The sequence below is a fragment of the Diadema antillarum genome, unplaced genomic scaffold, assembly GCF_040938485.1.
Source record: "Diadema antillarum isolate AM-2024a unplaced genomic scaffold, OU_Dant_1.0 seq00000134_RagTag, whole genome shotgun sequence".
Lineage (NCBI taxonomy): Eukaryota > Metazoa > Echinodermata > Echinoidea > Diadematoida > Diadematidae > Diadema > Diadema antillarum.
The window spans coordinates 407,647-425,633 of NW_027271211.1; the positions used below are offsets into that span (position 1 = coordinate 407,647).

The 17,987-nt window shown below is 40.6% G+C and overlaps 1 protein-coding gene across 1 annotated transcript in view; it reads left to right on the plus strand.

Moving 5' to 3' along the window:
* LOC139727503 (uncharacterized) overlaps positions 1-17,987 on the plus strand; it is a 102,046-nt gene that overhangs the window by 26,308 nt on the left and 57,751 nt on the right. The window contains exons 17-25 of the mRNA XM_071638477.1: positions 229-354; positions 3,354-3,704; positions 5,135-5,269; positions 7,224-7,349; positions 10,680-11,024; positions 12,173-12,301; positions 13,316-13,438; positions 14,427-14,543; positions 17,192-17,333. Of these exons, the coding sequence (XP_071494578.1) occupies positions 229-354; positions 3,354-3,704; positions 5,135-5,269; positions 7,224-7,349; positions 10,680-11,024; positions 12,173-12,301; positions 13,316-13,438; positions 14,427-14,543; positions 17,192-17,333 (1,594 nt within the window). The remainder of the gene's footprint in view (positions 1-228; positions 355-3,353; positions 3,705-5,134; positions 5,270-7,223; positions 7,350-10,679; positions 11,025-12,172; positions 12,302-13,315; positions 13,439-14,426; positions 14,544-17,191; positions 17,334-17,987) is intronic.

Consider the following 17,987-nt stretch of genomic DNA (forward strand, 5'->3'; position numbering starts at 1 on the left):
TTGGCTATCCTGACTGCTTCCTCAGGAGGCGCGGCCTGTATTTAGCTGTGGCTTGTTGTCACTTGTAACGTCAGACATCTACCGCCAATAACTCACTGGGATAGCTCTCAATTGTCTCCCATCTTAGGAAACAGGCTTTTAAGCTTTAGGATCAACTATTCCTTTAGGATCAACTATTCCTATGACTTTTAACTCCCGTGTTTATTTTCATTCTCGATCGAAATTTAGAGTGTGAGCCAGACCAGTACCAATGCCCAGAGAAGTGCATCCCGGGGTCTTTCCGCTGTGATGTGTGGCACGACTGTAACTATGGAGAAGATGAGCTGGAATGCGGACATGGTAACAAGTCCACAGGTAAAATAAGGGCTCATATCCTTTAAGCATAAAGTTGTTTACAGCAAACAGATGGGCATAATTTATTCACAAACAAAACAAAATGTGATCGTGCACCACAAAACAAACAAAAAGTCATACCCCTTGAATTAAAGTGGGGACTCCAAAAAGGTGAAATGGTTCACCCAAGTCAATCTTGAGTTTTTCATGTTTTCTGAACTATCCTTCTACAGTATTCTTCAGTTTGGTATCATAGCATGAATCAGAAAGAGTGTTTTTATTTAGCGGTTTTTCTACAACCCTTTTTGGGGGAAGAGTAGAATGATCAGGATTGTAGAGGCCGCTTTTCTTGTCTTGAAATCCTTCGCACACTCTTCACTTTCAAGTCTAATAACTTTTGAAGGGATGGCGCTACTGCTTTGAAAGTTAGCAGTAATCATGGGCAGAATATGCTTATAGAAAATGCTCAATTACAGTGTAGTCTGATAATCCCTTCATTGTTGTTGCACGGGTTGTTTACATCCTGTGTTTTGTACCTTTCATGGCACAGCTAGCACAGCTTGGTAAAGATTAGGCACTTGAATAGACTGTGTACTTCAGAGCCTCTTTTCTCAGTTCACACTTTACCAGAGTGTTTGCTTTCTTTCCAGTATTTAGGTAGGAATGGGGAGTCCATTTGAATTGAGTTATACATCCTTTTTAAGCTTAGAGTCTGCTCTTTCAGAATCTGCCCTTAACTAAAAATCCATGTCTGGCAACTCTTTGTTTGTTTTGTGGTGCAGGGTCACAAATAAACCAAAACAAAAGTAAAAAAAAAGAATCTTTTCCTCTTGCAAACCAAGTACTGTTAGTGTTGATTATATATCCTCTTAATGAAATGCCTGGTAAACTGAGCCTAAAAAAGCAGGCAGAACATTGGTGACGATATAGTGTAAATTTGAGACAGGAATGTACCAGGGGATTATTTAATGGGGTGGTGTGTGTAGGTCATCCCCCACCCCTAACTGCGACAGCCGCCACACCTGCGTGTGGCGGCTGCGCCGTGCTCCCATAAAAGATCTTCATGTTGAACAAACGGGTGCCTTTGCGGCGCTATATTTCCTTAATTTTTCAACAGAAACTACTAGGAATACTTACATGGGTCGATGAAACCTAAATGACTATCATCGGCGACTGTTTGATGCATTTCATTGCTTGTGATGCACAAAATGATGTCTTATAAGCAGCTCACCGATGTTCACAGAATTCACAATCACTTGCACAAGCGCACAGAATACACGTGTACTTATCGAACTAACACAAGCGAAACTGCGGGGAAGCCGCCAGGACCGCGCCTGGCGGCGCGGTCTCCGGGGCTACCCCCACCCCTAGCCCGACCGGACGCCGTGCGCCAGATACTTGTGTACAGCAACGCCAACAGGGCTGTGTATAGTTACCCTGCCCCATGCTAAGAAAATTCTGTGGTCCTTGCTATACATACAACGTACATGCCTAACTCTGCTAGCTGCAATCATAAACATATGCAGTACGTTGTAGTGGTTCATTTCAGAGGTTATAATCTGAACAAACTTGTACTTCGCAGTCAATCAGTTTGGTGAAAATGTCCCAGGGCCCCCTTTTATCAAAAGATAAAATCGATTTTAAATTTCCTTACTATACAGGCTGCCATAGACTTACAGTTGAAATCAACTATGTAATCAATTTTAACTCTTCTTGAAACAGGGCCCAGGTGTAACAAATAAGAGTGCCCTGAGAGTGATTATATGCCTCTGTGGACCAAAGCTGTTACTTGTTTTCATTGTACCATGCTACACATTTGCAAAATCTTGCAAGTGCATGTGATGAAGATGTGTTGCTCTTTTTGAGAATTTGATGGTTGCATAACATCTGAATATTTTTGTCCCCGCCGAACGGGGTCGAGCAGGGGACTATGAAATGGGCTCCGTACGTGTGTGTGTCTGTGTGTCCGTCTGTCCGTCTGTCCGTCCGTGCGTCCGTGTGTGATCAAAATGTTCAAAATGCTACTCCTTCGCCATTTCTAACCCGATTTTGATTCTGTTTGCTTTATATGATAGCACTACATGGGAGCTTTGAAACTTCTATACAGAATTTCAGTTGTGACCTTTGACCTTGACCTTTGACCTATATTGTACATTTTGCTTCAAAATGCTACTCCTTCGCCATTTCTAACCCGATTTTGATTCCGTTTGCTTTATATGATGGCACTAGGTGAGGGCTTCAAAACTTCTACACAGAATTTTGACCTTTGACTTCTTTGACCTTTGACCTTGATTTTTGACCTGTATTGTACATTGCCTACAAAATGCTACTCCTTCGCCATTTCTAACCCAATTTCGATTCCGTTTGCTTTATGTGATGGCACTCTAGGTGAGGGTATCAAAACTTCTACACAGAATTTTGACCTTTGACTTCTTTGACCTTGATTTTTGACCTATATTGTAGATTTTGCAACAAAATGCTACTCCTTTGCCATTTGTAACCCGATTTCAATTCCGTTTGCTTTAAGTGATGGCACTAGGTGAGAGCTTCAAAACTTCTACACAGAATTTTGACCTTTGACTTCTTTGACCTCTGACCTTGATTTTTATTCTGTATTGTACATTTTGCTACCAAATGCTACTCCTTCGCCATTTCTAACCCGATTTCGATTCCATTTGCTTTATGTGATGGCACTAGGTGAGGGCTTCAAAACTTCTACACAGAATTTTGTCCTTTGACTTTTTTGACCTTTGACCTTGATTTTTTACCTATATTGTACATTGGCTACAAATTGCTACTCCTTCGCCATTTCTAACCCGATTTCAATTCCGTTTGCTTTATGTGATGGCACTAGGTGAGGGCTTCAAAACTTCTACATAGAATTTTGACCTTTGACTTCTTTGACCTTTGACCTCGATCTTTTTACCTATATTGTACATTTTGCTACTAAATGCTACTTCCGGCGGGGACATATATTACGCACCGCGTAATTTCTACTTTTCCTTGTTTCTCTTGTGCAGACTTCATCCTCAGCAGCAATGCGCAAGTCACATTTTCATCCCCAAACTTTTCCGCGCCGTATGTGGGCAGCTTCTACTCTGCCTACTGGACGTTTACAGCCGACGTCGAGGACGACTTCGTCATCCACTTTGTGTTCCACCCCTACAACATCAGCGACACCTCGCACATTGCGTTTGGCAGTGGCTTGGACATATCTAACCAGTCGTCCCTGTTTAACCTGGCCATCGGGCGCACAGATCTCCACAATGTCTACTCGCCGGGCAAACTGGCGTGGGTTACCTTCTTCAACGGCTGGAGCGAGGAGGCCTACCCAGGGTTCTCGGCTACAGCCACGGTGCAGCCTGCTGATGGTAAGGTCTTTGAGTTGCAATTGATGCTGTCCATATCTGGTAACAACTTGGCAGTTCCAATGCTCATCAAACTATGTGGATTTCAAAATCTTGTATGGATTGGGATAAAGAAAGTGATAAGAACTGTGCAGTTATTGTTTGTGCAGGAGCCGGATGTGTTTTACATTGTTTCATAGCCCTTTTCAGGCGATGAATTTCTTGGGCTTCTCTGTGTTTTAATCTCTTTAAGAAGGTTGTTTTGAATCTGAAACCATTCGGTATAAAAATGCATTGACCCCTTCCTGATGTAGTACACAGTATCCAAACAAATTTCAGAATTTGAAAAGTGGCTTTAAAAAAAAATGTCTTTCACAAGTATTCACACTGCAATTTAGAGTTTTTTTCAGACTACAGAGTTTGTGACAAAGCTGGTAGAATAGATAGGATTGGTAGGATGTATCCATCTCTCTTGTGGGATAGTCGACAGCCCACCATGCCCTCCACCCCTCCATTATTTAAGCTCACTGCAGCCTGTAGCACAAATGTAGACTGTTACTTTTCCTCTCAACGTAAAACCCCCCACCAAACCACCTCAAAACAAACAGCAACAATGATTTGTTTTGTTTAGTTTTTTCATTCGAAAGTAAAAGTATGCTGAAAGAGATTCTATGCTTTAGAATGATGAATGACTCATAATGTGAGTTTTAGATGTTTCTGACCCACCTTTAAAATAAATGTTGGAAAGTCTGGCATGGAGAGAAACCAGTTTTGAGAAAAGGACCTTGAAAGTTACTACAGGGTTTATGGCACATTGAGTCACAATTCAATGTGATATGTGTGGAACAAAAAGAGCATATTTAAACTCCATGACAAATGTAAAGGGTAACCAGATTAACCAATGAGCACCATTCTATTAAAGCATATTGTACGTATATGTATGTATGTCCAGGTATGAAAGCTAATGCCGACTTTTAGTAGGTTTGTTTGACTATTTTTATTCCTTCTGTCACATATCCTGTGTGGGGAAAATGAAGGAATCCAACTTGAGATAAAACAACACCAACAAGAAACAAAAGAAATTTGGGTATACTGGAAAGTCTTTAAATCGTAATCACACTTTGCTCAAGTTTAGCATTCCAAACTTCAAATGTAGGTAATTAGAACAATGGGTACCAAGTAACTCTGTCAAGAAATCTCCCAAACCAAGAATATGCTGAGACAGCCTTAAATGATATGTGTAAATCCGTTGAGGTCGACTAACTGATTTTGCTATTATACACCTTTCCCATAGACACCTGCCGAAGTATACTCAACAGGTTTCAACAGGTTAAGGTTTGACTGGAAAAGCATGCTGTGAGATTTGTGGTGAGATTTGCAATTTAGGGACAGTATAGATGCACCCACTCATCACCCTATGTGGCTTTCTTCACCCCACCCCCCCCTCCCCCCAGCTGTTCCCCCTATGCCATCAGGCTGCACCAGGGACCAGTATGACTGTGGGGACGGGAGCCAGTGCATCCCTGGGGTTTATCAGTGCGACAACATCCATGACTGCTTCAATGAGGGCAGAGACGAACAGTTTTGTGGTAAGTTCAGGGCTCACACCCGGGCCCTACATAATTTCTTTTTAATCACTTGCCTGGATGGGCACTGTCAAACTGTCAGTCTTTCATACACCAAGCCTCAGAAGAACCCTTCTAATTTTCTGGCCTGACAAGATATCTAATAAAGAATTGCTCTCCAAATGTAATCAAGAAGACATGAGTACTATTGTTCTGAGACGAAGATGGAAATGGATTGGGTATGTACTCAGGATGGGTGCTCAAGATATCACTCATGTATATAGCACTTCACTGGGCACCTGAAGGAGAGAGAAAGCGGGGACGTCTCAAGACCACCTGGAGAAGAACGGTGGAGGGAGAAATAAAGGCCCCTAAACATACATGGGGATCTATCCAGAAACTCACCCTGGACCGTCAGAAGTGGAGGATGTTCGTTGCTGCCCTACATGCCAATAGAGGCATATCGGGCAGTAAGTAAAGTGGGTGGGCAAGCAGATGTTAGAATTGTTGCAGAACACTTGCCTGAGAAAGTCCCAAAATATAAGAAAATGATATAGGAAATCACTTCAAAGTCAAGGGCTTGATATTAAACATAATCATTTGAATAAACAGCACATATTGATCCACACTCACATTGGGGTAACAAACTTTGTTTGATTGAGTGTTGGTGTTGCATTATAATGGGGATTCTTCACGCAAGTGTTGGACTTCACACAAGTGTTGGAAAGTTGCTGAAATGAAATGAAAGCGTGTTGCATTATTTAAAACTGTCATTGCCATTGGGTTTCTGTATCGTTGACTTCATGGGTTTGAAGGGGGAAAAGTGATAAAAAAGATGGCATCAAAACTTTTTGCTCTCCCAATTTGGACAAGCATCTTTTTCTCATTGTTTCAAAACACTTGCCCGACTTTGACTTTGACTTGCCCCGGGCAATCGGGCAAGCACTTATATAGCACCGTGACGTTGTGAATATTACATTGTTTGATGAGTGCACACAACTCGGCCTTGATTTCATAAAAATAGAAATGCTTGTGACCCATTTTGCGTGCCAACAGACACCCAATAATGTATGCACGTCATCAGGTGCATGTGCAAACCAGTGCAAGGAACACTTACTCTGCACTTGTTTAATCCCATGTCCAAAAACTATTAGATTGTAATAATTAAAACACCCATTATCAATCCTAGCAGACTGATGTGTTGTATGCCCTGCCACAATGTAATAATTCTAATGGATGCCATACCGTCACAATACTTTTACAGTAGGGAGCTTTAAATCAGCGACGCAAACATTAACCTGTTGAGGACGGACTATAACACGCATTTCCCATAGACACCTGCCTGCATGCTCGGGACTCGCCTTCAATGGGTTAAGAGGAAAAAATAAATGTTCTCTGTATACTCACGACCACTTATCAAAATCGATCTTGCGTTGTCTGAGTTTTCAAGACGGTTCATGGCCATATATTATTGTTAGCGTCCCCTCCAATTCACAACACAGCTACCTGATGCCAGTATGTTGAACAAAGCATGGGGGTGCTATTTTAGTTTGTGTAGGCTATGTCTTTGTGCAGTTTAAAGCCACTTTGGAACAAGACGCAGGGAGAGAGGAGAGTGGTCAGTGCAACTGTCATCTTAACGTTCACGTTGCAGATCTAAAGCTTGCTAATGTCACTCTGCACATAAAAGGAGAAAAGGGATATGTGTGCTGTTATTGAGAGTCAAAGTTTCCCCGAAGTTAACCTTAAATCTTTCACCCACCAGGGACTGTTACCACCTTATGTATCTTACACTGATGATTAGAGAGTGAACATTATGGATGCAATAAGGTTAACATATAAATAATTATTTAAGATGAGCCGAATTTGCTCTGACATACATTTCCCTTTGACATCTCGCCAAGTGTACTCAGGACCAGAACAGGGTAAGAAAATTTGCAGCAAATTTGATTTTTTTTTTTGATCTGCTGCATTGTAGACTTCTGCACCCGCTTTCAGTTTGCGTGCCCCGAGAAGTGCATCCCTTCTTACTCCCGCTGCGACTTCTACCACCACTGTGTCAACGGAGAGGACGAACAGGGCTGCGGATGGGACGCCATCATTGGTGAGTATGGGACCAGGTTTGTGATGTCATCATGATGCTGGTACTGTAAACTTGGAATATTTTGAGGTGTGGATATTTTGTTGTTGTTGAAATTGGCCCAATACTGAACTTTGAATCTAAATTGATTTTTTTTTTTTTTTTTTGGGGGGGGGGGGGGGGGGTGGAATGTTATAGTATGTATGGAAACCATGCTTGAAAATGTGAAACAAATCAAATTCATGGAAATTGGCCAGGTGTGAAATTTGATATTGTGCAAAAGTTTGCACTTTTGTAGTATTGAGATAGACAAGCCCTGGAGATAACTTGGTTTACATACCTATAAAATGACAAGGTGGTATGAAGTAATCAGTCCCTCATCACTGACATTGCTTAACACTTTCTATGCCGGGGACTTTGGACAGTGTGTACAGTGCTATGGGTTTATCTGTGTCAATTGGCACTTAAAGCACACAGAGAATTAAATGTACCAAATGATATTCTGCAGTATAGAGATGCCCGCTATTGGTCAGTCCACATTTCAAGCCTCTTCATCATTACAGACTGGAAGAAAGAAATATGTGAAGCTCCTTAATACTCTTACTCGCGTAACTTGGCCCATTATACTGTACAATGTACTCAAGATTGTTCTTGAAAGTGAACTTCCCAGGAGATAACTTCTGTAATATTCAAACGGAAAGAGTTCAATGGATTACATTGACAAAGCATGGTGTGTGCCATACTTGAATATTTTGTGGTGTTAAAATTTTCACAAATTTCATGAGTGTACTGATATTCATGAAGTTAAAAACCAACAAATAGGTGCTCCCTATTTACAATGAAGTGTTTATTATCTCAATGATGGAAAATCCATTGCTTTTCCATGTATGGTTATAATACCTATTTTTTATTTAATATGTGTGTGTAACTCTCATTCGCATTTAAGTCATCCACACTGGAAATTGTCGTACTTCCAAATTCACGAAAACATAATGTTAATCCAACATTTGGCATATCTCTATTTCATTCTGATTGGTTATTTGCTGATTTCACACCTTAGCAGTTTGTTTCTTTTTTTTTTGTTTTTGTTTTGTTTTTTTTTTGTTCTGTGAAGCTGGCTGTCACAGAAAAGTTTTAGAACAATATGAGGAAGATATGTTTTTTTCTCGTTCCTAAATTTAGCAATGGAAAGGTCCAGGGTCTACTGTAGAATATCATTAGTCACTTGTTGACACTGAGTACCTTCTGAAATAGGCTGCAGCTAGGGTTATACTGACATTCAGGCAATTTTGATCACATGTCCAAATTTAGCCAACGATGAGGCTGACATCTTGGTGCCAGTGTGCCCACTTGCACGTCACAAATCTGGTTTTACCTTAAAGGGATAGTACAGTATTGGTGGAGATGAGAATTTGGCTTTTAACTTTTTGCAAGATACCAAGAAAACACTTATGATATTGTACAGAGCATACCATTTTAAGAGGAATTCAAAGTTTATTTGATGAAAATCGGGTTTGGAATGAATGAAACATCCAAAAACAAAGTAAAACAAAGCGATTGTAATAAAGTGTGGGTCCCACACTTTATTAGAATCGCTCTTTTTTGTCTCGCCCACCGGAGGTGAAGGCGAGACTAAGGGATCCAAATGGCGTCCGTCCGTCGTCCGTCCGTCGTCCGTCCGTCGTCCGTCGTCCGTCCGTCGTCCGTCCGTCGTCCGTCGTCCGTCCGTCGTCCGTCGTCCGTCACAAATGTTAAAGTTTACCTGCAAGACTCTCTTATGATGCATAACTTGGCAACTGTTGCAGCAATGGCAGCCACACTTGGGTGATAGAAGCTCTAGGGGTATCTTCATGTTATGGTGTTGTCAGAGGTCATGTGATGATGTCAAAGGTCATTTTGAGGTCATATATTAAAGAGTATGTGCAAGACTCTTTTCTATGTTAAAGTTTACCTGCAAGACTCTCTTTTGACGAATAACTTCACATAAGTTGCTTGGATTACAACCTAACTTGGGTCATAGATGCACTAGGGGTACCTTCATGTAATGGTGCCATTGGAGGTCACAGGATAAGGTCAAAGGTCATTTGAGGTCATACGTTAAAGTTTACTTGCAAGACTCTCTTATCACATGTAACTCGACACATGTTGCTACAATGGCAATCAAACTTGGATGATGGATGCACTGGGGGTACCTTCATGTTATGGTGCCGTAAGAGGTCACATGATAAGGTCAAAGGTCATTTGAGGTCATACGTTAAAGTTTACTTGCAAGACTCTCTTATCACACGTAACTCAGCACATGTTGCTACAATGGCAATCAAACTTGGGTGATGGTGAGAGATGATGTCTCATGAGAAGTTGAAGGTAACCACAAGGTCAAAGGTTGCAGACAGGGGTCAACGAACTTTTAGGGCCCAATGTTAAGTTTTTATGGCGCATTTCGTTTATGGCTCATAACTTTTGATCCCTTTGTCCGTTTGTGACCAAACTTGGATGAAAGATGTCCCTTGGGGAGGTGAAGGTCGTCACAAGGTCAAAGGTCACAGACAGGGGTCAGCAAACTTTTAGGGCCCAATGTTATGTTTTAGGGCGCGTTTTGATTGTGGCTCATAACTTTTGATCCCTATGTCCGTTTGTGACCATACTTGGACGGTAGATGTCCCTTGGGGAGTTAAAGGTCATCACAAGGTCAAAGGTCACAGAAAGGGGTCAACAAACTTTTAGGGCCCAATGTTAAGTTTTTATGGCGCGTTTCGATTATGGCTCATTACTTTTGATCCCTTTGTCCGTTTATGACCAAACTTGGATGGTAAATGTCCCTTAGGGTGTTGAAGGTCACCACAAGGTCAAAGGTCATAAGCAGGTCAATTAACTTCTGGGAGTTATAAAAAATATTAATTCCTTGTACGCGAATGGGCGAGACACAATTTGGCGATTGCCTTGTTTTTATATCTCAGCCATTTCAAAACCAATTTTCATCAAATGTTGAATTCCTCATAGAATTGCATGCTCTTTCATATTTCAAAAGAGGTTTCTCATTATCTCACAAAAAAAAATGTTAGAAACCTGAAATTAGGTCTCAACCAAAACTGTACGATCCCTTTAAAGTACGGTGACAAAGGAGCATGAAGCAAGAGTTGCCAGTGTGCTACCATGTTATTATTTTGTGTGTGTGTGTGTGTGATGGCACATAGATTTATGTAAAGAATTATGCAAAAATACAGATGACAGCATTAAAGTACCACTTGCTTTGGTTAACCACTATGAATTGTACAGTTTGAAAGAAACACTACATGCACTGTACATGTATCTGCCGTGAAATATTGGCTGCCTTATTCTTTCCCAATCTAACAGAGGATCGGACCTTCAGTCCTCAGCAGACGCTGGAATTCACTTCGCCCCTTTACCCCGATCCTTACCCTGGCAATTTCAGTGATTTCCACTACTCTTTCGCGGTCACTGACCCCGCCTACCACATCTTGTTCGACTTTAACTTCTTCTCCGTCAACGATTTGGCCGTGCTGATTTTCGGTGCTGGCCTGGACCCATCAAATTTCTCCTCCACGCTGGCAATCTACCACGCGAGGGACGTACCGATGAGAGTCTACATACCCGCAAGCGAGGTTTGGGTGACTTTTAGAGCTGGGATTGAGCCCGGTGAAGGGTTCCAGGCTACTGTGTCAGCATACACGGCTGGGGGTGAGAATTCCCCCAATGGAAAAGTGGAGAGCTCTTAAAGGGATGGTATAGTTTTGGTTGAGATGGGGCTTCAGGTCCCCAACTTTTTATGAAATATGAAAGAGCATACAATTCTAAGAGGAATTCAGAAGTTTATTTGATAAAAATTGGTTTTGAAATGGGTGAGATATCCATAAACTAAGAGCTCCTACTGTAATAAAAGGTGTTTATTGGGACCATTTCTCTTACTTTGTTTATTGGATATCTCAGCCATTTCAAAACTGATTTTTGTATGCTTTTAATTCCTCTTAGAATTGTATGCTCACAAATATTTCATAAGTATTTGTGATTGTCTTGCAAAAAATTAAAATCTGAATCTTCCATCTCAACCAATACTTTACCATCCCCTTAAGCAAAAAGTGAAGCTCATTAAGGGCTGGTGTCACATTGGTTTAGTATACAAATGATGCACAGGTCTGAGTACGTCAGTCATATTTTTGTGCTTAAGGTAACTATGGAATGCTTAACCCAGGAGTCATGTTTGAGTCATATTGAGTAATGTAGACAGACTGCAGTACCTTCAAGATATATATCCTTTTTTCATTTATTTGCAGAATATATTAGAATGCAAGGTAGTGTGTTTGTGAAGGTTAATTTGCATTTGGACTCATTGGTAGATGTCTATCTGGAGAGTTTTATTTTCGGAGGAGTTGGGTTTGCAAGAAAATATGCACCTTTGGAAAACATCTGTTAGGAAAGTAATTACAGGTGATGTGATTCTTTTCATGCTGTAGAGGTCAACTCAGTCTAAGATACAAAGTTTCCCTTATGAAGAGAGACTCCTAATATTGGCATCTTTATGGATATTTAGTGCCCAGAAGACAGTGTCAAAGCTGGACCCTATTTTATCAAAAGTTAAAATCGATTTTAAATTTCCTTATCACACAGGCTGCCATAGACTTGCAGTTGAAATCAACTATATAATCAATTTTAACTCTTCATAAAACAGGGCCCTGGAAAAATGAAAAAAATATCAATGATATCTCTATTTCAAATCAGAAGTTTGGAAGGAGAGAACTTAAATTTGGTAGTATCCATTGTCAATGATTCATGAACAATGTGTGGAAACCATAATTCTTTTCTTTTTGTTTACTTGTGGTGCATGGTAGCCATTCCTCCTGTGACATGTGCGGCCAACCAGTGGGCGTGTGTCGATGGACAGACCTGCATCCCAGAGAGCTACCGGTGTGATGGTTACCATGACTGCCCCTCCAATGGGGAGGATGAGCATGGATGCGGTGAGTTTGCAACTCTATCCCGTTCCTTGTAGGAGCAAGGTGTCTCTGTATTGAGTCTACGGAAATTACTAGGCCTATGTCTTTTGGAAGCAACAGCTTGAAAATATTAAATAAAATGTATTCATAAAAGTCCCCCTCCCCTGCTATCCTTCTTGATTTGTACGTTTATTCCACATAGATTTTTTCAGCTTTATGATTCATTGTATCATTGTACTATTGTAACATCCTGAACTGTTGTAGCCTTCCCATCCAGCAATGGCCGCATGTGATTTGATCACAAATTTAGAAATTTATAAATTTTGAGCAGTTTGTCCTAATTCCATCAAACTTCACTTAACATACATATATTTCACTAAATTTTGTGTATTCACTAAATCTGCTTTATTGTTCATGGCTTCAATCCCCCCTTATATTAAGACTATATATTATATTGGAACTAGTATAAAAAATATATTGTATGCTGTAAGTTGTTATCTACTGATTTATTTTGGTTATGGTGACACTGCTTGAACCTGTCTTTTCCCCAAGTTCAGAATAACCCCCAACAATCCCACTGGTGAGATTATATTTGGGTTTGATAGTCCTTAATTTCAATCAGTGAAGTCTGGCATGTGGAAACTCTGTTGCCGATGCCAAACCTTGGATGTAAAGTATATTGTTTCTCAGTCACACAAATAGAAATTTGCCAAACATCTCCCAATCAATATGGAGAATGCATGACAAGGGTAGATTTATGGATAAGCAAGACTTCCAGGCACATCTTCACCTGTCCAGATATGTACATGATATGAACTGTTTGTGTGCATTGAGTGTTGATTAGCACAGACAACTCGGTATTTTGCACACTGTCCAAAGTGCCTGGAGCAGGAAGAGTTAACCTGCTGCCTATAAGTGCAGGGGGGGGGGGGGGGGCTGTGATTGCCTTGCACTGAATCTATGGGAGAATTAGCTGGTTTGAGAAGCTCGTGATCACTGGATTTCATTGTATCTGTCATTCTTTTAACCCTACTCCAGCATCCGCCTGCAGAGAATATCAGTTTGAGTGCAGGAACGGCGAGTGTCTGTTTGAACACAGGCATTGCAATGGTATAGCAGACTGCTCAGAAGGCGAGGATGAAGTGGGCTGCTATGATATAGGTAGGTTGATTGAGATAATTTTGCCCTTTGTGATCTTTGAGTACCCCTGAGCAGCACAGTAAAGGTTGTGTGAAAGAGTCCCGAAAATGATATGAAATCAGTAAACACAATAAGCAAGTGAAGGTAGCATGTGTAGGCGTAGCAGAAAAATTACCTCAACAGCAGGTACTCAGACTTGTGTGCAATTTAAGAACTGGAGTGAAATAGTGAAAAATTTGTGTGTGCATCATATCTGCATCAAGCACGGCCTCGTCTGGGCTCATTATATCATGAAAGTTCCTGTGATCTTATGGCAGTTAGTGTCATAGTGTAATAACAGCAGTCCTGCTTCGTGATTGGCTGTTGCTATCTTCAAGAAACTGTCATCTGAAAATATTCCACCAAGAATTGCTGTCATTACATTTTCAAGAAATGAGACCTTGGTTTTGCAGTTCCAATGGCAATTCCAGTTCTGTTGTCAGTACAACTGTATGTTGTATATTGTGATTGTGTGGAAGTCATGATAACAAGTGTCCCAGCTGGGCTGTGTATTACCAGGTCACCGTGGGTACCGTGAAAGCAATGTATGTGGCAAAGCATTAAAAAATTAATTCAAGTGAAAAGGAGCACAGTTTGACAATTCTAGAGTTTGATAACTTATGCAATTGATGGATCTTTGTAATGTAATGTACAAAAAAAGTTGGTGTGTGTACTGTATTACCGATTTAAACAAAAAAGAGATGTCAATTGAAAAATTTAGTGAGTCTAAATTTGCTCGAATCAGGACTTCTTGACAATTTTGCTTGTGGTTATTTGTGATCATGGGGTACAGTCATGAAGGAAGAAATGTCTTTGTGCATGTCATATTCATGGCGGCATCAGAGTTAATATTTTCGTGTGTTTTTAAAAAATTTTGTGAGTGGCACCCGGCTCCCAAAATTCATGGAAATAAAAACCTTGTGAAATATATGAAGTATTCAGTACTTGGCCTGTGTGTCTTATATGCCAGGTCCCTGTTCGCCATTCCAATATCAATGCGCAAATGGACTGTGCATACCCGAACAGCAGGCGTGTGACTACTTCTTCGACTGTCCCGATGGCTCTGATGAGTGGCCCCAGGTGTGCGGTGAGTTACGTCGTGTTACGTGGTTTGTTTCGTCATGCCTGAAGTAATGGTTGATGTATCAGAAATTGTATATTGTTGCTATAAATTGTTACATTGGGCAAGCTTAAATCGTTTATGTCCCATTGAAAAAGAATAAAGTGCCTATATAACCAACTGAGAAAAGAGAAAAGTCATTTGTATCCATGTGCACATTAGCTTACTCTGAAGTGCCCTAAGCCCTGTTTAACAGACCTTACTGTAACGTCTGGAGAACAAAATTCCTCTAAAATTCCAATAAAAGAGAGGATGAGTGGTACCATTTGAACAGACACACTCAGAAAACCTTACATGAGTAGGTTTCTACAAAGGGGGTTGTCACCACTGATGCAGCTACCACACCTACTGGCCAGCGCCGCCTACTGTTCTAGATTGTGCATATACAATCACTGATCTCAACTACATAGAGATCATTAGGCTGCGTTCACATAGAAGTATTCGGTATTCGCTATTCGCTATCCGCTATTTGCTATTCGCTATTCGGGTACCAAATACACCATCACCCGCACCGTCAACTCACCATCCCATGCAGTGAGGATTTCTTCCTCCTACATCCCAGCAAATATTATTAACAATTTCGAAACTGTATCAGAATGTCAGTCTACATGCCTATTTTTGCTAAAGGGCAAATCAAGACCAAAAGTGTCATTATTTTATAAACGAGAGACGGTATACGCTGCAAGAAAATCGAACAAGCTCGATTCCCACTTTGCTATACTTTTCGCAGCTATTCGTACTTTCGAATAGTGCCCTCCTATGTGAACCGGTGTGAGGAAATCCTATCGTTTGATTCAAGCTATTCGCATGCCCTCGAAAAACGAGCCCGAATACCCGAATAGTATACTTCTATGTGAACGCAGCCTTATGGTTACAATCCATGCATGTGATTGGTGCATGGCATGTCAATCATTCTCTGTCTGGAATGTTGCTCATGTGGGTTGAATGTATCAAAGTTATGTTACCAGAGTTGTGTTTTGATAGAAGGGTATAGTCAGGGCAGTGCCACGTTAATGCCAGGTTAATGCTAGGGTAGTCTTTGGCAAAAGTCACTGCGACAACGTCCGAACAAGATTTTGCGAAGACTGTTTTAACATGCAGGGTGAAAAAAAATAACCCTGACAATGCCCAGACTTTGCCGCAGGAGCTCTAGTATGAAAGGCTATAGCTGGTAAAACCAAGGAGGTTCAAGAGAATGGAATCACAGCTGTCTAGTATGAAAGGCTCTAGCTGGTAAAACCAAGGAGGTTCTAGAGAATGGAATCACAGCTGTCTAGTATGAAAGGCTCTAGCTGGTAAAACCAAGGAGGTTCTAGAGAATGGAATCACAGCTGTCTTATTTCCTATTTTTGTCTTTTGTCTTTTCCTTATTTATGAACCAATGTTTGATGCCGCCACTGGAAAATATTCGAAGCATGTGCCAAAGTGGATCTGCGGCGCAGATAGGAATACAATAGACAATTGACAATTGCATAATCACCAGCCACTTTCTAAGGAAGAAATGTCTTTGTGATGGTAATTACTTTTTGCCATCCCTACTTATAAAACATAGGTGATATATTTTGATGGTAAAGACACGGGCATGCGCGAATAGAAATTGTGCAAAAAATGATGAAATAAAAATGAACATTACCCGACTGGCCATGCCCGGCTGCTATCTGATATATTTATTAATAAAGAGTTATACTTATTAGATTATTCCATTTCAGTTTTATTTGTCGGAATTAAGTGAAAAAGTTATAAAACCGGCTTTCCCGAAGAATACAGTTTTAAACATTTTCACATGATACAGCTCTGATTTACACTTTTGCATATATTTCTTGATGGGATTGACTTTTGTTTTATGCTTTATTATTAAGTGAGATTTCATTTCATTCAATGAATCAACAAGCAAATTATAGCCATTATTATGTCAACGCTCAAAAAGAATCTTCAGATTGTTTAGCAAGACGGCGCATCAAACCGGCATCAAAGGCACAAATGCACCTGTGGAATTCTTTTGTACATTAATAGAAAACTAACAACTGTTTGAAAATAATTACAGCCAGCTGGAACTCCATCTCTTAAACCTCCTTGGCAAAACAGGGCTGAATTCTCATCACCCTGTGCCCCCCAAACTGGCATCAACCCCCACACTTGAAGGGATGGTACAGTACTGGTGGAGATGAGAATTGGGCTTTTAACTTTTTGCGAGATACAGAGCGTACCATTTTAAGAGGAATTCAAAGTTTATTTGACAAAAATCAGGTTTGGAATGACTGCAACATCCAAAAACAAAGTAATACTAAGCAATCGTAATAAAGTGTGGGTCCCACACTTATTAGAATCGCTCTTTTTTTGGATATCTTAGCCGTTTCAAAACCAATTTTCATCAAATAAACGTTGAATTCCTCATAGAATTACATGCTCTTTCATTTCTCACAAGAGGTTTCTCATTATCTCACCAGAAAATGTTAGAAACCTGAAATTAGGTACAGGTATCAACCAAAACTGTAAGATCCCACACACATCATCATCAACGTATATTCTCTCTCTCACCCTTACCATCTTCCATCTCTCTCTGTTGATGAAATTACTCTGTATTGATTTATCATTCTACCCACACATACTGTCAGGTGAATGCAATGCATTGGATGAGTTCAGCTGCAACTTTGGAAACTGCATTCCCTCCTACTGGGTGTGTGACTTCTACTACGATTGCTTGGGTGGAGAAGATGAGCTCTACTGTGAGAATAGGCATGGAGCGGGTAAGACCACGTTTGAAGTGAATGCGTACCATTACAATTTTATGTATTCCCATTGCGTATTCTCTTACGCTTAAGGGAGGAGTTACATATTATGTGTTTGCCAACTCCAGTCTTAACCCATTGAGGATGGTTTGATTTTGCTACAACACACATTTCCCATAGAATCCTGTCTGAGTGTACTTGGGACTCGTCCTCAACGGGTTAAATTTTGTCTATTTGGTGTACTGTACAATTGTATTTCAACTGTACAATTTGATTTTTTAGCCATACACTGGGGAAGGCTTCATTTTCTTACAAAATGTACATCATCCCTTTGTGTTCTCTGAGTGCTGATTGGCACAGACAACCCCTAAGCATTATACACTCTGTCCAAAGTCTGTGGCACAGAAAGTGTTGATGGGAATATCAGGAAGAAAGATTGGCAAAGCTGCAGACTGAACAGTGTTTTTTTTCAAATTACTGATATTTTGCAGCGTGTTGTTGTTAATGCAATTAGATATTGCAAGGGATAGATGATGTAGGGCAATTTGTCAATCATTTGCTACGATTTTTCTTCAAAAATGGGATCCTTGTGGGTGGCAGTTCTGTTGTCGACATCCCTAGTGTATGCCTCTCATGTTTCCTGTTTAATGATCCAGTTTTAGCTTCAAAGAGTCTACTATAA